Raw genomic sequence first — 22,584 nt, forward strand, 5'->3', positions numbered from 1 at the left:
CAGCTGAAGCCTCCGAGTGGTCCTCAAGGGCAGCCCCATGTACAGAGCATTGCAGTAGTCTAAACGAGAGGTCACGAGCGCATGAGTGACTATACGCAAGGCATCCCGGTCCAGATAGGGTCGCAACTGGCGCACCAGGCGAACCTGGGCAAAGGCCCCCCTGGTCACAGCTCCAATATGATCTTCCACGGAGAGCTGTGAATCCAGGAGGACACCCAAGTTGTGAGCCCTATCTACGGGGGGTAATACCTCACCCCCCATGGTTAAAGATGGAGTAACCTGAATTTCCCGAGAGGCCGGCACGTACAACCACTCAGTCTTGTCGGGATTGAGCCGAAGCCTGTTCCTCCCCATCCAGACCCGAACCGCCTCCAGGCAACGGGACATCACATCGAGGGCATCACTGGGGTGGTTTGGGGTGGAGATGAAAAGCTGGGTATCATCAGCATACAGATGGTACCTGACCCCAAAACCACGAATGATCTCACCCAGTGGCTTCATATAGATGTTGAACAGTAGGCGGAATTGGTAGGCGGTTGATGAAATAGTACTCTCCCAAGCACATGTTGGCAAGCTATTGTAAAAATGAGTATTTAACTATTCATTATGATAAACCAAAATCTTACTTTTCTAAAATATCAGAAATAAATATAAATATAAAATATCAGAAAGAAATATAAAAAAGCCAATATAAATATCTCAGGTTTTTTTTTCAAATAGCAAAATTACTGTTCAAACCAGCCATATTCTCAAAAGCACAAGGAGCACCAAGATCATCTTAAGATTTTACAGGATGCAAGGAAGTAAATTTCCCTGTAAAAACTAAATTTTTTCAGACCAATGCAACTGCACAATTGATGTACGAGTAGTCCTCACTTAAGGACCATGCCTTCAGCAACTGTTAACTATCGCACTACATCTAGTTATGACCAGTCCTGTTTATGACTGATTACAAATGAATTTATGACTGTTGCAGTAACCCCATGCTCATTTCCTGAAAATTATATGCTTGGCAGCTGACCTGCATCTACAACCAGAGTGCAATTTAACTCCTCCTGCTGCCTATCTTGTCCCTCATCTTTGCCCTTTTCGCCACTTTGCCTTCCTCCACTCTACTTCCCAATGCCCCCCATAGCCCCCAATTTATCTTTGCCCTCTTCTTGCTCCCACTGATTAGATGTAACCAGCCTGGCCCTTTGTGAAGCAACTGCTAGCTATGCAAAACCTTCCTGAACAGCTGCCCCATGAAGGACCATGTGTGGCTCATCTTGTCAGTGGTGAGAGGAAAATGATGGCAGTGAGTTGGGGTGGGGTGGGGACAGGGGCAACGGAATACAGGTGGTGAGGCAGTAAAGCACAAAGTGGTCAAAAAAGCAGATGGGGGAGAACAGGTAGGTGCAGGCAAGTGCAGCAAGGCAGGAGAAGTGTGAGGTGCTAGCCTAATGACTGCATACTCCAAAACTGCAATTGGGATTAGTGAAACTGCGGTTGTTAAGTGGTCTGGTCATGTAATCGCTCCGCAACAGAAATCCCAGCCCCTCGTTGGGTCATGAAGCAAGGACTAAAGGATAGCTGTCCTGATGTTACAACTCCAAAACCGTAAGAAATTTATAGACAATAGTATATAACTAAAATGGTTATGTATTTGTTTTTCTTAAATGCCACAATTCATTTAAACTTTCTTAACTCACTTTAGATTAGCATTACTTTCTACAGATTTTAAGACTAATTTTATAACTATACTAGACAATTTGTGCTCCCATATTATTTTTCTTATGGAGACTGGCAGAGAGCATTGGAAATCTCCCTTCCTTTCTTTCCTTTCCAGCAGGCAAGGAAATGGTTGCTGTTGGGTGGGAGAGGAAGCAAGGGATTGCAAGACTGGCTAGGAAACTGTCACAGAACTTTGAAAATAAAAATTATGTAACCATAGCAGTAGCCAAATAGCACTGAAGTAGCCACAACGTTCTTAAATTTCATTCCCTTGAAAATTATGGGTCCTGGATTTTGGACATTCTGTAACTTAGCCTATTTAAGGTACATTGGTTCAAAAATTATTTTCCTATGATGCACAGTTTCACACAAAGGATACTGGAATGAGAATTTTAATATTATATAAATATGCTATAAGATACCTATATTGCTTTCTTTTTATAATATTATATGGTAGTACTGCAGGGTTCCCAGCCCTGGGCTATGGACCAGTAGCACTCCATGGCGCACCAGAAACTGGGACATGGAAATGAGTAAAGCCCCATCCACCCATGCATGGAATGCAGTCAGCGTGTGAAACCATGGTCCCTCCAGTCCTCAGAAAAACCTCCATGGAACTGGTCCCTGGTTCCCATAAGATTGGGGGCCACTGATGTATTGTACATATAATTTTCAATATCTTTGGCATGCACTGGGCATTTCTATTGCACTAGCTTTGAAATGATTAACTTATTATATGATGAATCATAAACCACCTTGGAAGATTACTTTTTCTATTAATAGGTAGCTATGTGTTAGGAATGAAGTGTATGAAGATGAAATATGCCAAGTGAAGTTGTTTTAGGAAAGCAAAGGAAAAGAATAAGATTTCTTCCACTGGCTTGCTCTGCTGAGAAAATAGAGGAACTTCCCTAATGTATATTGTTTTACTGCAAACATGGATATTATTGCAATTCCATCAAAATAAATCCTGCAACATTTTTCTGTGTTTTGTTACAATAAGAAATAGTAAGGGCAGGCCTCCTGGATTCATTTCAGCACTAGCTAATACATGCCATTGACCTCTGCAATTTTTATAAGTGTTAACACAGAGGTCTCCAACCTTTTTTGTTTGGCGAACCGGAGGGAAAGGGAGGGGGAAGCACTTCATGTGCATGCACACAAATGGGTCCATGACCACATGCGACGCAAACGGGGTGGTGCTGGTGCCCGCGTGATTCTTGCTAGTACCACCGTTTTTGCTGCGCAGTGCCCCATTTGCATAGTGGCGGTAGCACTAGCGCAAGTGTGGGTAAGTGTGTGCACATAGTAGTAGGCCGCGGCCCACAGGTTGGGGAACCCTGTGTTAACATTGTCCACATCCCATGTTCCATCAAGACTCACCTCCGGAGACTGTATGTCTCTTGCCATAAGAGCCAGAACTTCTTCTACAACAGGGTCTCTGAGACTAAATCCAAATTGCTTAATATCTGGACAGTAAAAAAAACTTATCAGAAATAAAATCATTGCAAGCAGTTCTTGATCAATGAAATTAGAGACTTTACTAAAAGAGATATATGGTTGTTTAATCCTTAAATTCAACTGAGTCTAATTAACTATTATTGTGTGGCTACAGATTTGTTGTAAAACACAAAGGCAGGAAAATGTACACACTATATGAAAGTTAAGCTAGAGAGTGACAGATATGTTGTTTTGATGAGGAGTGACATTATTAAACATCCAATCTGACTAGATCTTCTTTCCTACAATGGGATCTGTCACTGGGGATTGCTAAGAAATTTTACAAACTGCAGTAGCAAGTTTGCAATCTGAACAATAAATCTCCAGTCTCATAGAATGAGACACCATGATAAAAGTTTTCCTGATTCAAGCTGATAACATCACAATGTAGCTCTGATCTAAAGGCATATTCAAATTTAAGTGATGCTTAGAGGCAAATCTGCCTGATATTAGTTCTTCTGATTAAATTGGGAAGATGACTTGCTTATAACATTGGGAACAGGAAAACAGTATAATTAACCTTTCCAGATCTGGGGAATCAATTCCAAACAATTGCCAGAGTCCAGTGCCTGAAGAAGCAACAGCATTGTTCTGATATTTGGGTAAAATGCCTGAAGGGAAAAAATGCAAAATTCTCGATAATCAGTTTTAAATGTTAAAATTTTAAAGTCACAAAAAATAAATTAACAAATAATACTTACTGATGGAACCAGTTTTTTATACCACTTCAACAAAACATCAAGATGTTCCATCATAGACAACAATTCAAAAAATGACATACTATAGCAAAGAAAGAAAGAAAGAATCCGTTATTAAAACCCTATCAACTTCAACATGAAAACGGTTACCATGTAATTTTTCTAAGTTTATGTTCTCACTTCTCAAATAGCTGTAAATAACTTAAAAAAAATCTTAATGTTATGAACCTCAAAGAAAATGCAGGAAATAGTATAATTACCTAGCTTTACCTAACAAAATTAAAATCGACTGCTGGTAAAACTTCACTTATAAATTTGGAATTAGATCACTGTTTACTTCTTTCTAGGTATTGTTATTGTAGCCATTCTAATGTAAGCAGTTTTAAGCCTGATCTTGTAAAGCTGACATGATCAGGGCTTTCTCTTTGCTCCCATATTATTTCCTGATGGAAAAGCAAGATCTGCAACTTCACGGTTCTCCTGGACTCAGGGCTCCTTTGGGGTGGAAGAACCTTCTAGAGTTAATTATGTCCTCATCACTTCTTCCAACAACTGTAACATGCTGTCCTTAAATCTGCCTGTAAAAAGCACTTCAAAGCAGCAGATGATCCAAAATGCAGCAGCTTTTGTGCTTATTCATTTTGAGAGCACATTATACCTTCCTAGGGCCCTGTACTGGCTACCAATAAACTTCTGGATGTAATTTAAAGTTTGGTTTTAACCTACACGGCTCTCCATGGTTTGTTACCAGGTTACTTTCAAAACCTTATTTGTCACCTAGAATCTGCCTGCCCTACACAATTGTTCCAAGAAAAGTATCCTGTGATATCTCCCTGTGGAAATTTTGTTTATGACTATAAGTGATTTCTATAATTATGAATTCTAAATAACAATTACTAATAAAAGTTCTTCTGTGACATATCTCCCAACATTATCCTGTTGTCTGCTTTCTCCAACATTCTATGTAGCCGATAAGCAAGTTGAACATCCTTCAGTTCCAGACACTGCAATAAAGGTACAAAATATCAATCCTTGAATCCAAGCAATAGCGATTATCCTACTACACAGAATGTCACAAAATCCCAATTTATTTTATAAAGGATTACAAGTTAGTAAAATATCTTAGGATGAGGGGCAGGTGGCAGGTAAAATTAAAAGACTTAGATGAAGTGCAAAGCAGGACTGATCTTTTTGACATCTTATTTTCTGGATCAGCAGAATAGCAAAGTTTTGGTGGTCTCACATCAGATTCCAAGATTATTCCACAAATTTTCTACAGAGAGCATATATTATTTTAAAAACAGCTTTTAAATCTAGCTAATACATAGCCAGAAAGCTACTGAAATATATAAGGTAAGGTAAAGGTTCCCTCGCACATGTGTGCTAGTCGTTTCCGACTCTAGGGGTGTGCTCATCTCCGTTTCAAAGCTGAAGAGCCAGCGTTTGTCCGAGGACGTCTCCGTGGTCATGTGGCCGGCATGACTAGACGCCAAAGGCGCACGGAACACTGTTACCTTCCCACCGTAGTGGTCCCTATTTTTCTACTTGCATTTTTACGTGCTTTCAAACTGCTAGGTTGGCAGAAGCTGGGACGAGTAACAGGCGTTCACACTGTTACGCGGCACTCGGGATTCGCCCCACCAAACTGCCGACCTTCTGTTCGACAACCTCAGCGTCCTAACCCACTGAGCCACCACGTCCCTTACTGAAATATATATTTACATTTAAACAAGTGTGAATGTGTATCTACCCCAACATACAGAAATCAAGTCCACTTACTGTTTTCATTGCTCTTGGAAAGAAGTGGACTGGAAAAGAAGAAGTAGTGATTATTATTTTTGAACATTCTCTAGCAATCCAAAAGAGAGTTTCTTAGGATTACTGAAACAAATTCAAAGGGCTCAAAAACAATTCAACAAATGTATCATGTCAAAGAATTCTAGCACATTGCTTCTCAAACCAACATACCATTTAAAGCCATAATTACATAGCATTTAAATATTTAAGGCTTTGAGCACAGGATACAAGTAACTGTACCCTAATCAATTGTTGAGAACACAGAATACTAACACTATGCTAACATATTACATTTCTTCATGCTTGACTAAACCCTATTGTACTGTATTAACTACAGCTGATTGGTTTGTGTATGTCTGGTTAAGGTAAACTATAGTCATAAAACATCACATCCGAATTCCCCAAACAGACTAAGCCTAAATCAAACAAGCACAGTATGGCTAAGCACATAAACTCAGCCTTACCCTGAAGGTACATGAGGTATGCTGAGGCATTCAACAACAGGAGTTATCTTCCTATTACGCAGAAAGCCAGAGAGGCATTCTTTTTTAAAAAAAAAATGGGTGAGAAAAGCATTTTAGAATGAAATTCGAGGATAAGAGTTGGACCATATGGCTTTATCACAAGTGAAAACATAAAACAGTGGAACAAAATGATTAGATTATCTGGCCACATCAAGGACTAGTTCATTATTTTATACCTCTTTCTTATAATTGGAGGATTCATTGTTTAACATCCTAGCCTCCTTTCAAAAACGTCTAGGAGGCATAGACAACAAATACTGTTGACACAATTGATTTACATATTAATTATTTAGAATAGAAACAAATGCCAAGAAACATTGCTGTTTATTAGCTAACTCTCATATAGTTTCAAAAATTACCTTTGTCATACATTAGTCATGCCCTATGCAAAACTGCTATGAAATAAAAGAAGTACATACTATCATCTGGATCTTGAGGACAAAAAGTTTTTCTTTCAATTTCATTTAGTATAGCATATAGCACATGGGACTGGGATTCAGCAAATCCAGCTGTATAACAAAAAGCAGAGTTAAGTTTTTATTGAACTAGTGTTATTAAAAGGCAGGTAAAATATTTTTCTATGAAAATGAGATCAGACTGTGAGGTCAGGTGCAACAGATAAATTAAATGGCAAATTATAAGCAGATTGTTAGAAAGTTTTCATAATAATTTTGCTTATGATTGTTGCTCATAATTAAAGAAACTAGTTGGGCTTCATATCACTGAAAAATCTGACTAGTTATTATGACTCAAGGTACTGAGGCTTTAAAACAACAAAATAGTACATTAAAATCAGTTGTGGGGGGGGCACCAAGGGAAGCTCAGCCAATCTCAGTGTATACATGGTTATACTTTGACAATAATAAAGGTTCATTCATTTGCATGGAAATGCAAATGGACTTAATTGTCCTGACTGTCTCTGAATCTCTCAAGGACTTTCAGAACCATGCATTATAAATTTCTGCTAAATATAATGTAATTAAAAAGAGGCTCAATATTTCAACATTTTATTTTAGAGTTTATTATGAAAAAAGATCCAGACTCAGATGAAAGAAAAAGATCCACACACCCAGAGCAAATCTGAAGCAAATTCTATGCAGCAAAAGCCAGGAGAGACATTATTCCAACAGAATTTTACACAAATTCACAAGACTATAAAAACAGACACTACATACCAATGTTATGTGACATGCACAGCAAATGGTAATATGTTGCGAGGCTAGGTTCTGAAATAAATACATAACAAATCAAAGCTGAACATGAGACATACAAAAATGTATTACATTGTATTAGATGTATGTAACATTTCATATCAAGGATAATATTTGAGTTAATGACTTGATATAATTTAAAAGTAAAATTGATTATTTTTCACATAGTAATGTTTCCTCTTCCCCTTAAAGATATAATAGAGGCAATCTTTGAAACCTCCCAGGGGGACTATATTGAAGATGTTGGTGTGTAGGGGGGAGATGGAGGATGTGGTCTCAAGTTATAATTTATATTTGGTTACCTTTTTATGCTGCTTTATTTATCCTTTCTGTGATACTGCTTTTAAGGTACTGTATTTAACAGAATAACAGAACAGAAAAAAAGTTGGAAGGGACCTTGGAGGTCTTCTAGTCCAACCCCCTGCTCAGGCAGGAAACCCTATACCATTTCAGACAAATGGCTGTCCAGTCTCTTTTTAAAAACTTCCAGTGTTGGAGCATTCACAACTTCTGGAGGCAGGTTGTTCCACTGGTTAATTGTTCTAACTGTCAGGAAGTTTTTCCTTAGTTCTAGGTTGCTTCTCTCCTTGACTAGTTTCCATCCGTTGCTTCTTGTCCTGCCTTCTGGTGCTTTGGGGAATAGCTTGACTCCCTCTTCTTTAGGACAGCCCCTGAGATATTGGAACACTGCTATCATGTCACCCCTCACCCTTCTCTTCATTAAACTAGACATACCAAATTCCACCAACTGTACTTTGTATGTTTTAGTTTCCAGTCCCCTAATAATCTTGGTTGCTTTTCTCTGCAGTCTTTCTAGACTCTCAACATCTTTTTGTATGCCTTTTTTAAGGAAGTTTATTGAAGTTTATTATTATCAGTTAAACAATAACTTTGCAGGTCAAAATGGATGAATAATTCAAAATAAGAGAAATATTACTACTAAGGTTTAATACAGAAAAAGAGTATTGGATTAATCTTACAGACTGCATAAAATTCTTACCTATATTTAGTGCTCTCATCTCATTCAAGACCAATCTAGTCTTAGCCCGGGGTACCTTACCACACTGCTTCAATGCTTTCAGGATAGAATTAAAAGTTAGTAGATTTGGTTGTATATCCTGTTCAGCCATCTGTCTCAGCAGGTCCTATTAACCAAAATATCAAGAAATTGATTTAACTTTTATGTAAAAATAATGTTCCCGTTCCTTCAAATTGTGTATTTATATCTTGTCCCCCTACACAAGTCCTTAGCATTTACACGCATATTTGTTTAATGCCATTCTAGAATACTATCAACCATATCCTTCTATAATTACATTGATCATTTAAAATGTATTATTATAAAGATAAAAGATAAATCTGCATAGAAAGTAAAATTGATAAAATAGGCAGAATCCCCCAATACTAAATATAGCACAAAATTAACACTCATAATTAGTTAAATAAGTGTTAAAAATACTACTACCCAAGAAAGCTGTCTGACCACAGTTGAAGGGAAAATAACGTAGACAGCGGGTAAACCTGAGGAAGTTGCTCCTCAGAAGTAGAAAAGGCCCTTTTTCTCGTAACCAGTCTCCTTGTGTCATCTGGAAATTACGTGGAAATCAAATTTCATTAATTGTATTGCTTTAAATAAGCTTTTTTCAAGATGTAGTTTTGAATAAGATTTCCAGAGTTTGTGACAATTCTAGGTTCACTGAACTTAACAATTGTAGAACACGTTTTTTCTGTCTTGGGGCCAAGCTGATTATTAATCAAGATCTGCCATTATCACTATTTTTTTGAGAAAAAACACCTAATAAGGGCTAATTAATAACAAAATATAAGCGCTTTATCAAAGTTAAGTACAGTAACACTGAGCTTTTTGCAACAACATATCTGTTTACAACATCCTTAACATGTGCAATTCAATTAGAGCCCTTTTCTACAATTTCAAAAGCAAGCCCTTTCAACTGACCCTCCCCCCAAGTCTCAACCTGTTTCTAATATATAGTGAAGTAATTTAACTTATATAATACCAGGAGCCATTTATAAGTTGTGTGATCAATAAATTTTACTTATTTAGACAGACCTTCGCTCGTTTCGCCGGGACCTTAAAACTTGGTTGTTTGATCTTGCTGGCCTGGACTGAGGGGGTTTTAATTTAATTTTAATTTAATTTAATTATAATTGTGGGCTAGTCTTATTTAATTCTATTTTAAAGTGTACTTATTGTATTGTTTTAACTCACCCTGTAAACCGCCCTGAGTCCTTCGGGAATAGGGCGGTATATAAAATCAGTTAAATAAATAAAAATAATGAGAACGATCTCATCAAATTTGATGCTGGGTTTGACTTGATGTATTCTGCAGTTTTATGCAAGATAATATATTTGTTTCTTTGTTTCTACAAGTAAATTATAAGATAAAACTGGGTCTTGGGGAGGTAAAAAAAAGTCATGAATACACAACTGAAGCTCCTCTCCTCACATGCATTGAATGCATATGCCTCATACTGGAATTTATGTCATTATATTTGTACTGATCATTATATAAAAGAAGTTACTCCGTCTCACCGATGAGGACATATTATTAAAACTTTTGAACTGATTACACAGAATTTATATATATAACCATAAAATATTAGAAAATGAGCAAATGTGGATGATACCTAACTATAAAAGTGCATTAATAATAAATTTTAATAAAACAATATGATTTAACTTTAGCTACATATTTACTATGAAAAAGTTCAAATCAACAGTTTCTCCTTACTTCAATACATGCCCATTTCTCAATGTATTTTTCCTTAACTTCTATAGCTGCTAAAATAAGTGTATTGAAGATGCTCACATCAGCTGAAACAAACAGAAAGTCAATTACACCATAAGAAATAGCACGTTTATTGTTTGTATTATAGTTGAAGCAGTCAGTATATCTTTATATTATGGTTGAAGCAGCTCAGTGTAAGGCGAAATTCTCATGTGAGCCAGGTCCCAGAAAGCCAGCCACTTGCCAGCAATGGTGGGACACAGATAACTCACACTCAGCTCCCATGATTCAGCTGAGGTCCGTACCCCTGCGCCACTCATCATTGCTGCAAACAAATGCTCCAACAGTCAGAAATCCAGTACTATATCTAGAGAGGGGAGGCACGCATTAAGACCACAAGCAGCATTGCCATGTTATCAGTTATATCTGTTCTCCCCTCCCTTCTCACTTAAAGCATGGCCACTTATTTGTCAAATTTAGAGATGCTCATCTCACACACAGTGGCAATAAAGCCTCCTATTGAAACAAAACAATTAAAACAATGAACATAGATAAAGAGACCATAAGCGGGAGAATATTACATATAATACAGCCAACACATTCCCAGGTATCCCCAACTTGCTGAAAAAAATCAAACTACATTTTAAGGGCTTTCTGAAAGGCTATAAGGGTTGGGGCTAGCATCATCTCCTGAGGCATGTTGTCCAGAGGGTTTCAGCAGAAAAGGCTCACCTTTTAAGTCCCATCAGATGGGACCCACAACATTCCTCTCCTTCCAGATGGGACGGGTAGATGTAATTGGGAAGGGGAAATCCCTCAGATAATCTGACCTATGCCATGTGGGGGTCAAAACCAGCACCTTATACTGGAGCTGAAAATAAACTGGTAGCCAAAGCAGCTCATGAAGCAGAGGTGTAACATATGTCCTCTTAGGGACCAATAGAATTGCCCATGCCACTCCATTTTGTACTAGCTGACACTGCTGGTTATCCTTCAACAGCAGCCCCATGTACAGTGCATTATAGTAGTCTATGCAACGGTGACCAGGGCAAGGTAACTATGACAAAAGCCTCATGGTTCAGAAATGGACACAACTGGCATGCAATACAAAGTTGTGCAAAAGTCCTCCTTGGCTCATCCTTAGTGGCAGATGATCTCTCTCACTGGTTTCGTATACTGTAGATATTAAATAAGAGTGGGAAAAGAATCAAACTTTGCAGCAGCCCACAAAGTAGAGGCCAAAGGCAGGATCTTTCACTCCCAATCAGCACCAACTAGCATTGGCTTCTGAGGAAGGAAGAAAACTAACACAATACTATGCTGCCCACTCTCAATCCCCAAAGTTGATTCAGAAAAATACCTTGGTCAATGTTAATGAAAGCTACTGAGGGTCAAGCATAGTCAGGATGGATGCATTATTCCTACCCTGTTCTCCCCAGAGATTATTCAAATCAACGAAACCAATGTTGTTTCCTTCCCATCTCCAAGTCTGAATCTTGACTCAAAGAGGTTCAGATAATATGCTTCATTCAGGGTCTGCTGAAACTGCTGTGTAACAACCTTTCCTAAAAAAGATATTCACACAGCAGCTTCAGCACACCCTGAATGAAACAGATTATCTGGACATCTTTGAGATCCAGCCATGGTTTCTTGAGGGGGCAAACCAATGTCTCTTTAAAAGACAAAAGAACTGCCCCTTTTCTCAAGAATGAATTAATCGTTGCCAGAACCCAGCCACATGCCTCCTTCAAGGCAACTTCAGCAAGCCAGAAGTGGCATGAAGATAGCCAAACTCATAGTCATGCTTCCTCAGGCCTAACAGGTTCAGACTACTTTCAGTAAATAGGGCAAGATTGTGCCCTAGACATCTCCACCAGACCTGCACCAGGGTTGACATCTAATGGGGAATGAATTTCAACAATTTTGCTTAACAGATGCTCTGAAAATTTTTCTGCTTGGCCTTGAAAAAGTTCAGGTTACTGTTGCCTGGAAGATCTTGTGTCATCTGAAATAAAACTGCTGGATGACAATTTGCAGACACAATAGGGCAGAGAAATATTATTGCTTTGCTGGTCTTTTTGCCACAAGATAGGCCTAAACAGCAGATTGACCTGTGTTGGTGAAGTTCATTCTTTGTTGACCTTCAGTGACTTCAGATGCTTCTTCTCCCATTCACTTTCCTCAGCAACTTTGTAAATCAGACAGAAATGGGATGCCCAGAATGGGAGAGATTGGATAGGATCCACATCATCCTATCCACATCCACATCCACCATCCTCATATTCCAAACAGCAACTAAGACATGCAGCAGGCCCTCAGGAACAAACCCTAGTTCCCTCTGGAATCCTCCAGGTTCATTAGCTGCCAATGTCTTTTTGTTACCACTGCTGGCAAGACATGGCTAGCCTGGCTCTTTGCAAGGTAGCTACTGACCACAAGGCCTTCTTCCCAAGGTCTTGAGGAAAACAGAGGTGGAGCGCAGGATGGTGGGGTCAGGAGTGTAGGGGGTCAAAAGAGCAGAGAAGGGGGGGAAAATAGGTTAGGTGGTGTGGAATATGCACATAACTTTGTGACTGAGCTTAAATTCCATTGTTCAGCACTATCATAACTTCAAACAATTGTTCAACAAATGGCCATTAAATGAGGACTATCTGTACTATCTGTGTTATCGTTTTCATACAGCACCTATAATTTTCATACAAACCAAAGCTACAAAACTACTTGCAAAGAGTGCAGTAATTATACTGTGGACAGACCAATTCTGCATTGCACAGCTTATTTCTAGCTTTTCTCATTGGCACATTTTTTTAATGCAATAGGTTCTAAAACTTACCCTTAAGATTTTTATTCAACAAATCAGCGTACATATTAAAAGCTTTTTGGTACTCCCCATGCTGTAATGACAAAAAATGTATAAGATATTAATATATTGACCTGGAGGAAAAAAGAGAAGCAAAATTGTTAGAAAGATTATAATTGTACCTTCACCATTCCCCTTATCATTGTACAATAGGAATGTGCATTTTTTTCTGGCATTAGGTGAAATATTCTCTCAGCATTGTTGTTTTCCCTAGAATTGAGAAAAAATAACATACTAATTGACAATAACAGATATTCTCTAATGTGTGATTATAAAATCTGTTCATGCCTGTCTGCCTACTACATAGTTAAAGGTAAAGGTTCCCCCGCACATGCGTGCTAGTCGTTTCCGACTCTAGGGGCTGGTGCTCATCTCCGTTTCAAAGCCGAAGAGCCAGCGCTTGTCTGAGGACGTCTCCGTGGTCATGTGGCCGGCATGACTAGATGCCAAAGGCGCACGGAACGCTGTTACCTTCCCACCGGAGTGGTCCCTATTTTTCTACTTGCATTTTTATGTGCTTTCGAACTGCTAGTTTGGCAGAAGCTGGGACGAGTAACAGGCACTCACTCTGTTATGCGGTACTCAGGATTCGACCCGCCAAACTGCCGACCTTCTGATCAACAAGCTCAGCGTCCTAACCCACTGAGCCACCGCGTCCCTTACTACATACTTACTATATATTTAAGCATGGCACATATGCAGGGTTTTTTTCAAGATACAAAATCTTTGTGGATAAAGATGCATTTGCATTATACATCACCGTATTTTTTTATAAACTGTGTAGGTAACATATACAATATCTAATTTTGTAGCTGTGTCTATTTTTTTATACACATTTGTTACTACATGTATATCTCAGTTTTGTACTGGGGGGTTTAACATAAAGCCAGTTTGATGTAGTGATTACGATGCTAGCCTAGAAATCAGGAGCTTGAGAGTTCTAATCCCAGTTTAGGCATGAAAGCTGGCGGTGTGACTTTACACTAGTCACTCTCTGACAGCCCTTTCTACTTCACAGGGTTAATTGTGGGGAAAATAGGAGGAAGAAGAAATATTTATAAAATAATAAAGGGGGTAAAACTCTAATAAACATAATTAAATATTTTAGATCAGGGGTCTGCAAATTTTTGGTTCTGCAGATCTGTGGCAGTGAGGGAAGGAAATGCACATGTAACCTAAATCCTGTGCATGTGCGTATGAAGCTTCATGTGCTTGCCTGACACTTCAGTGGCCCAGTTCCTAATGGGCTGTAGCCTGGGTCATGATCTGCAGCCTAGGGTTTGGGAACCCATTTAAATAATTTGTCCAAAAATTTGTAAATTTGCTCATAACCTGTAATGTTATATGGCAGGGGTCCCTGGGCTGTAGCCCATCACCGGACTGCAGCTGTTTGAAACCGGGCCACATGATGGGGAAGTGCATGCAAAGGTCCAAACTTTGCTCAAGAGCCCTCCACTCATACAAGTGGAGCTTTGAGTGCGAGCGCCCTCTGTTCACATGCAAAGCTCTATCTGCTCGCACCTACGGAGCTGTGCGTACATGCATCTGCCACTCACACGCACCCTCCCCCCCACCAATGCCTGGCTGGTCCACCAAGGTGGAAAGGTTGGGGACCAATGGTATCTAGGAAAGACCTTGATAGAGAGGGTACAGAGATGCTGTCTAGGAAACAATCAGACAACAGAGGGCATAGCCTGCGACTGGATAGTGAATGGAGCAAGTGGCTCAGCAGGCAGTCTCCATAGTTTCTTGGGCTATAAAGGAGACGGTAGGAAATCTGTACTTTCATATTTGCAAGACTGATGTCAGTGAGATAGATCAGACAGGAAACACAATCAGTAAACTAGTTCTACTTTATTTTAAAGATACATTAACCAAATCTTGCAAGTCTGAAAATACAAATCAATAAGCTACGGTTATATTAAGATACTTTTATTATATAGTATTTATCTGTTTAATATATTTTTGAATAGGCTACTTAATATATAAGAAAAATCCTGACTTTCCAATTAAAATTCATGCAAATGTACCTCAAGGCATTGCTGCTAGTATATTTCATACCTCCATGTAATTTGTTGGAATTTAGAAGAGTTCCTTGCAAACTGCCTTCTTGACGGAGTTTCTTCCTGCATAAGAATTTCAAATGTTAGCCTTCTAGCATGTGTATATCTACGCTTAACATAATTCTCTCTTAAATAGGTTGTTTAAAATGTCTTTATATAGAGAGAATTCATGTCCCACCAAAGAATAGAATAGAATAAACAGAGTTGGAAGGGACCCTATACCATTTCAGACAAATGGTTGTCCAATCTCTTCTTAAAAACTTCCAGTGTTGGAACATTCACAACTTCTGGATGCTATTTCTAGTTCTCTATTTAGACATTATGAAAAACTAGGACAACAGGGTAGGTTCCTAGCTCCCTTTCACAGCAACTGGAAATATTCAAAGTACTGTTTGTGTTTTATACATAGTAAATACAGCCTTATTCAAAATCCACCCATCCTTATTTACTTGTTTTTCTAAACTGCTATCATTCTCCTGATCCGGTTCTCTATCTCCATAAAAACATAGAAGATCCAGAAGGCTGTTTGAGGTCTCCAGAGATATATTTGTTCCTGCAAATGCAAAAACCCTGAACTGTAAATCATAGAAGTGGAATTAGCTGACATATAAATATATTAGCTGATGTATAAACATGAAATGTCACAACAAATAGAACAAGTAGTCCTCCACTTACATTCAGTTGTTTAATGACCGATCGCAATTACAATGGCTTTGGAAGGCTGACATTAACCACTGTTTTCCCCTCCAGAGGAGAGAGCTGGGATTGTGGTTGCTGAGTGAAGCAGTCACGTCACACCTCACTTAATGACTGCTTTATTCAATAACTGAAATTCTGGATCTAATTGTGCTTGTAAGTGGAAGATTACCTGTAACAAGAAAAGCTTTGTACCAATGGAATAAAAAACCTATGCAAATTTTTCATGGGAAGAATATACATGTAATTATCCTTTATAGCATGCAGGTATAATTCCCCCCCCCCCAAAAGATCAAGTAAAAGAAAGCCTAGCAAGCAAATTAAAGACAAATTAAATAAAGGACTTTATTTAAGCATTTTTGTATGCTGTCCCAATCACAAGATAAACAAGAAAATACAGATCAAAATACATAGTCCTTGATTTATGAACACAATTAAGCCCAAAATCTCTGTTCCTAAATGAGACAGTTGTTAAGTGAATTTTGCAACTTTTTCAACAAGAAAGTTGTAAGACATTTTGTTATTAAGTAAATCACTGTAGTTTCTACCATGTTTCCCCAAAATAAGCCCTAGTTTGATTTTTTTGGAGGTGGACCTAATGTAAGCCCTACCCCATAAGTAACTCCTAGTTTGGGGGCAAGGTGCACACCTAAAAATCAAGCTAGGGCGGGGTTGGAGCTTACCATTGCAACCAGGCCTCCCTTGCCCCAAAAATATGGCTTATTGGGTGCGCATGTAAAAATCAAGCCAGGGCTTACTTTAAGGTAAACACGCTACCTATAGAATAAACCAAGTCTGTAATATTTCAAACTGCCACGACCATAAAGCTAAATCAATGGTCAGTCACAGTTGTTACATTTAGACATACATACATTATACACATATATTATACTGTGTGTGTAAATGATGCATTCTTGATTACAGTAGTATGTCAACCAACTTACACTTCATGAAAAGTATGATGTTGTGGTTGCCCTGCCATGTAGTATGCACATAATCAAACTAGTAACATTGCCAAGACTGCTATTTTAAACAGTTTTAAATACTCCACAGTATATTAGCAAAGACTTAAGATACTCCCAGTGTACCAATAGTTTATATGTAAAAAAAAAACCTGCTGTGTTATGCTATTGTGGGGGGAGGGAAACCCTTGCTATCCATTGCAGTGAGCAAACAAGTAAAAAAAAAGCAAAATTACCTGAAGGTGCAAGGAAGAAAATAAATCAAAGCCTAACTGACTTTCAAAATAAAATAAAGCTCAACAACTATGTCTCAAGAGTTTGTAAAACGTTTTGTGAATTACAACACAATGACCCAATGGGTAATAGGGCATAGGCCTATGTTCTGTCTTACACACTAGCCATCTATTATTACCATAACAATTATTTTAGAAAGACTGATCATTCTGTTGTGAAAATGTGAGAGAAGGGTGAATGAGATCCGCAAATGGCCCTTCACACACCCGTGGACTCTGGGGGAGGGGATGCCACGAGTGGCATGAAAGTCCATGTTTCCTATGCTACGCTGCCCAGACCCCAGCCTGGTTTCAGCAGGCAGCGACACGTTCTCCTCACTGCACAGAGCAACTGGGCCAGGCGAGGTGGACCAGTGACATGCCGAACCTGCCTGGATGTGCGCAGAGGTGGCGGCGAGCACATGTGCCTGGCGTCCTGGGTGATCGTTCTGCCACGCAGGGTGACCGCATTCTGAGTGCTCCCCTTTTACCCAGGACAGCAGGCGCCAGGTGCATGCACTCGCTGCCGCCTCTGCACATGCCCAGGCAGGTTCGGCTTGTTGTTGGTTCACCTCAACTGGCCCAGCCGCTCCGTGCGGTGAGAACGGGCCGCTGCCTGCTGGGGTCTGGATGGCGTAGCACAGGTAATGTGGACTCTCATGCTGCTCGCAGCATCCCCTCCTCCAAAGTCCACGGGTGTGTGAAGTGGGCGAGAGTCATTTGCTGATTTCCTTCAGGTGATGCCTGTTTTTCTCCCTCCCTCATTACAAATATCTTCCCGCCACTTTTCTTTCATGGCTGTGTGGCTCTTGCCCAGCAATTTAGAGTGGCCTTTCAAGCCATGGTCACCGACAGCACAGCCACCAGCCAGGCTGGCAGCCTTTCCCCTCCCCTTGTCCCTTCCTGAGCAGGGAGGGAGGGAGGAAGAAAGAGACAATGAGAGAGAGGGAAGGAAGGAAGGGACAATGGAAGGGAAGGAAGGGACAATAAGAGGGAAGGGAAGGAAGGAATAGAAAATGGGAGGGAGGGAAAGAAGGGACAAAGAGGGAGGGAAAGAAGGAAGGAAGGAATGGGCAATGGGAGGGAGGGAAGGAAGGGACAATGAGAGGGAAGGAAGAAAAGGAAAGGAGGAAGAAACGAAGGAAAGAAAGAACAGACAATGGGAGGGAGGGAGGGAGGGAAGGAAGGAAAGAAGAAAGGGACAATGAGAGGGAGGGAGAGAAAGAAGGAAGGAACAGACAATGGGAGAGAGGGAAGGAAGGGACAATGAGGGGGAAGGAAGGAAAAGAAAGAAGGAAGGAACGGACAATGGGAGGGCGGGAAGGAAGGGACAAAGAGGGAGGGAGGGAAGGAAGGAAGGGACATTGAGAGGGAAGGAAGGAAAGAAAGGAAAGAAGGAAGAAATGAACGGACAATGGAAGGGAGGGAAGGAAGGAAAGGAGGAAGGGACAATGATAGGAAGGGAGGGAGGGAAGGAAGGAAGGAAGGAAGAGACAATGGGAGAGAGGGAAGGAAGGGAGAATGAGACGGAAGGAAGGAAAAGAAAGAAGGAACGGTTAATGGGAGGGAGGGAGGGAAGGAAGGGACAATGAGAGAGAAGGAAGGAAGGAAGGGACAATGAGAGGGAAGGAAGGAAAGGAAAGAAGGGACAATGGGAGGGAGGGAAGGCGCCCACCGCAGTCCCACACCCTCCACCAGAGATCCACGGATCCCCCCCACAGCCCCGCCCGCACCCCCCAGAGGTGCCCTGCCACCTGAGTGACATTGAGCTGGCCAGGTCCCCCTGGTCATTGAATTCGCTTGTCAAAAAGTTGCAAAAGTTGATCACGACCCTGGGACACTGACCGTCTTAAGAATGAATCAGTTGCCAAACATCCGAATGTAAATCACATGACCCTGGGATGCTGCAACAGTCATAAGTGTGAAAAATTATAAGTCACTTTTTGTCAGTGCTGTTGTAACTTCAAACAGTCACTAAGTGAATAGTTGTAAGTCAAGGACTACCTGTACTTTATCATTTTTTCCCTTTTTTGGTCAAGTTTTTGACACCTTCCTAGACGACTGGTGCTACTCAAATACTGCAGCCATGCGCACCCAGTGGATCACAGCCACCTGGCACCCGGCAATAACTAAGTGGGTTTTGGGTTGCAGTTTGGGCACTTGGTCTGTAAGAGGTTCGCCATCACTGGGATAGGGCATAGGCCTATGTTCTGTCTTACACTCTAGCCATCTATTAATACCATAACACAATTATTTTAGAAAGACTAATCATTCTGTTGTGAAAATGGACAATATAGATGGAAGTAAAGGTCAAACTAAACAGGCCTGAAACTAGTATACTAGTATAATAAACTAGTATAATAAACGTTATTGCAGTTTTATTATAGATTTATATTTATATTTAAGCAGTATTGTGGTTTTAAGTTCTGATTTTTATTGTAAGCAGCCTGCTTTTTAAAAAGATGATATATATATGGAATATGGATGTAAATGCACACAAAATAATTCAAATTATTATATTTAATCAACTAATATGTTTTTTTTACTAAACCAAATTATATAAGTGTCAGAAACAGCTGGATCATCTTGTCCTATTTTTTTCAGCATAAATATTTTTCTTCTTCCACAAATGTGATGAAGGCTAATAACTGCATATACTACAATAACCCTGCTGGTCTTTATGAACCTTAGTATAAATCCTCAAAAAAAATTGTTTCTATTATTAAAATTAAATAAAGATTTCAAAATAGCTTTGACTATATAATACCTATCATTATAATGGGTACTCTAATTTTATAAGCATTTACTAATGAGTTAAATCTCACAAGTTAAATCTCGGCAAATTTAAAACAGCTTATACCCTCCCAAATCTGTGTATTGTAACTGCTGATTTAGGCTAGTACCTGCTTGTAGAAGCTGATCATACATATTCACAGATGCTTTTACTTTTCTTAGCTGAATTAGATTTTTTAATGCAACCTCACTCACTTCTTCAAGTTGCAACACCAACCTTTTTGGCATGAGACTCTAAAGGAAACAACACAACACAATTAGGATCAAATGTTCTACGATATCATTGTGAATTTAGCCACCTGCAAGGAGGTCGGTAAGTCTTAAGTATTTTATAATTCTAAAATCTATTGTGCTTTTTCACTGAAAAGCAGGGGGATGGGAGCAGCAGCTTTCCTTCTTTCTTAATTTTGATGGATGCATGTCTTGAAAACAGCAACGATTGCAGGAACAAACTTCCTCACCGGGCCTGGGACTTAGGCTCTCTGTCTTAAAAGTACTGGGATAAACACGGTACCTACAGAACAGTGGTGGCGAACCTATGGCACGCGTGCCAGAGGCGGCACTCCGAGCCCTCTCTGTTGGCACGCGTGCCGCCACCCCCACCAGCAGCAGGTCCATCAGGCCGCCACCACCTCCCAGGGCAGGAGCAATGCCCAGCACAAAGGAGGCGAACCAGCCGACTAGCAAGCTCAAGTAGAGGTGGTAGAGCAGAGGTCATCAACCACTGTTGATTGGTGGACTGGAAGAAAAGGGAGGGGGAAGCATTTTACACGCGTAAAGAATATGTAGTCATGGTGAAAATTAATTTGAATGATGCCATTTCAAACATGACTAATCAGAATAAATTGAAAATTTACTAAATTTGGTATTAAACCATTCTGTTCCTGAGTGGCCCCTTTTCAGTTACCAATCCTAATGTGTTCCAAAACTACGGAATTCCAGTAAATCAAATGACCCCTAGAGTGGCAATGACAGAATTTTGTGCATGACCAAACTCAGGTACAAATCCATATTTAGACCTTTATTCTGGCAATAAGAACATTGAAGCAGGATTAGCTTTCTTGCTATCTTATGCATATTAGATATACTGATTCAATCTTATGACTCTTTCTTCTGCTTGCACGGCACAACAGACTATCATGTTTTGGGGCAAGAGAAGCAACTATCATCTGGACACAGTTATTTTAACTGTGTTTTCTGTTTGCTTCCAATCTTGCTGGGTTCAAGCCTGACCCTAACCCTAGTCAGAACCAGTATCATTGCAAATATCTTCCACGCTGGAGAGTAAAAATATACAAATTGCTAATTGTGGCAGCTAGACCTAGCAAGTTTGTAACTATTTAAACACAGGTTTAAACCCCGTGGTTTCTATATATAATGGGCTGATTTGTTAGATTTTACAGCAGATAATATTATTCATTATTAAGATTTCTTATGTTTATTGTAAAAGTGACCTTGCCCTTCAAACCTTATCCTTGATTCTTCCACTAGTGATTCTGAATTTCTAGGGAGAGACCATGCCCTGAGTGAGGATCTCACAATAATGCCAGATTATCCATATTCTTGAACGTAAATGTGTGCAGGCAGCACAATACAAAATTATGCAATAATGTATATATAGCAAAGAAAGAAAGATAGAAGACAAGGATGGGCTTAAGTACCTTTATCCTAGTACAGAACAAAGGACTGTGCCTAAGCAAAGAAATTATGAATTTAACTAATTCAAGTTAAATTATTTTTACTGTACAGTATTCAAGCAGTGGGTTAATTGAGGAAGTAATGTTGTTCAATGCATATGAAATCTATCATTGTATGTAATAAATGTGGATTATGTGTTAGATAAAGAGTATAAAGTTTACCTGAATGGGAGGTTCAGCATAGTCTTTCTCAAAAAGTTCAGGATGTGTGTTAATAACAAATTTGGCTGCATTTTGTCCTGATGCTTTTGACATGGAAAAGAAATGCTGTGAAAAGAATATACCTGTATTACTTTGGAAAAAAATAGTATATAATGCATCCTATTTATCATATAGTCCTTGACTTACAACACATTTGGAATCAGAATTTTTGTTGCATTTGCTAAGTGAGACATACCTGATATTGCTATCTTTTTTGCCATGATTAAGAAAATCACTGCAGTTAAGTTAATCATGCAATCATTAACTGAATCCAGCTTCCCACACTGACTTTGCTTGTCAGACGTTGGCTGGAAAGATTGCAAATGATGATCATATAACCCTGGAATGCTGCAACCACTCTAAATATATGCTAGTTGTCAAGTACCCGGATCATGATTACATGGCCATGAGGATGCTACAATGGTCATCAGTACAAGTATAAATCCCCTTTTTCAATGTTGTATATTGGCAAAAGTCCTTTCAATTAAGGAAATAAATAATTACTTGCCTTATGATCAGTTGTTTAATGACCAAAATTACAATGAACTTTAAAAAACAAAAAATATCTATTAGATAAGCTTGTTCTGTTTAACAACTATATGGTTCAATATGAGTCGCTTAATGACCATGGTGACACTTTACAATTGTCACTCACTTTAGTTTAGATAAGATGGCAGCGCAGCTACATTGTCTCTCGAAGGTGAAAAGTTTTTGGAGGGATATAGGCCACACGATCGGGAAGATTTTAATGTGTTTGAGCAATGTAGTGGGACTAAGCTAACATACGACTGACCATCTTTGCTGTATGGCGAGTTTTTAGCTGATTCAGAACTGTTGGTGAGACCAT

General features: G+C 39.4%; 1 protein-coding gene across 2 annotated transcripts in view; it reads right to left on the reverse strand.

The window, feature by feature from the left end:
• Positions 1-22,584, reverse strand: part of PTCD3 (pentatricopeptide repeat domain 3) — a 38,448-nt gene that overhangs the window by 9,354 nt on the left and 6,510 nt on the right. For both annotated transcript variants that reach the window (XM_081344419.1, XM_081344418.1), the window contains exons 6-20: positions 21,699-21,803; positions 19,950-20,073; positions 15,566-15,669; positions 15,115-15,179; positions 13,176-13,263; positions 13,027-13,087; positions 10,197-10,279; positions 8,444-8,588; positions 7,408-7,458; positions 6,652-6,741; positions 5,691-5,719; positions 4,809-4,915; positions 3,915-3,993; positions 3,734-3,824; positions 3,097-3,182 (exon numbers count right to left, since the gene is read on the reverse strand). In XM_081344419.1, coding sequence (XP_081200545.1) covers positions 3,097-3,182; positions 3,734-3,824; positions 3,915-3,993; positions 4,809-4,915; positions 5,691-5,719; positions 6,652-6,741; positions 7,408-7,458; positions 8,444-8,588; positions 10,197-10,279; positions 13,027-13,087; positions 13,176-13,263; positions 15,115-15,179; positions 15,566-15,669; positions 19,950-20,073; positions 21,699-21,803 — 1,308 coding nt within the window. The remainder of the gene's footprint in view (positions 1-3,096; positions 3,183-3,733; positions 3,825-3,914; positions 3,994-4,808; positions 4,916-5,690; positions 5,720-6,651; positions 6,742-7,407; positions 7,459-8,443; positions 8,589-10,196; positions 10,280-13,026; positions 13,088-13,175; positions 13,264-15,114; positions 15,180-15,565; positions 15,670-19,949; positions 20,074-21,698; positions 21,804-22,584) is intronic.

This window comes from Vipera berus (genome assembly GCF_964194415.1).
Source record: "Vipera berus genome assembly, chromosome: Z".
In the NCBI taxonomy this organism is placed as follows: domain Eukaryota; kingdom Metazoa; phylum Chordata; class Lepidosauria; order Squamata; family Viperidae; genus Vipera; species Vipera berus.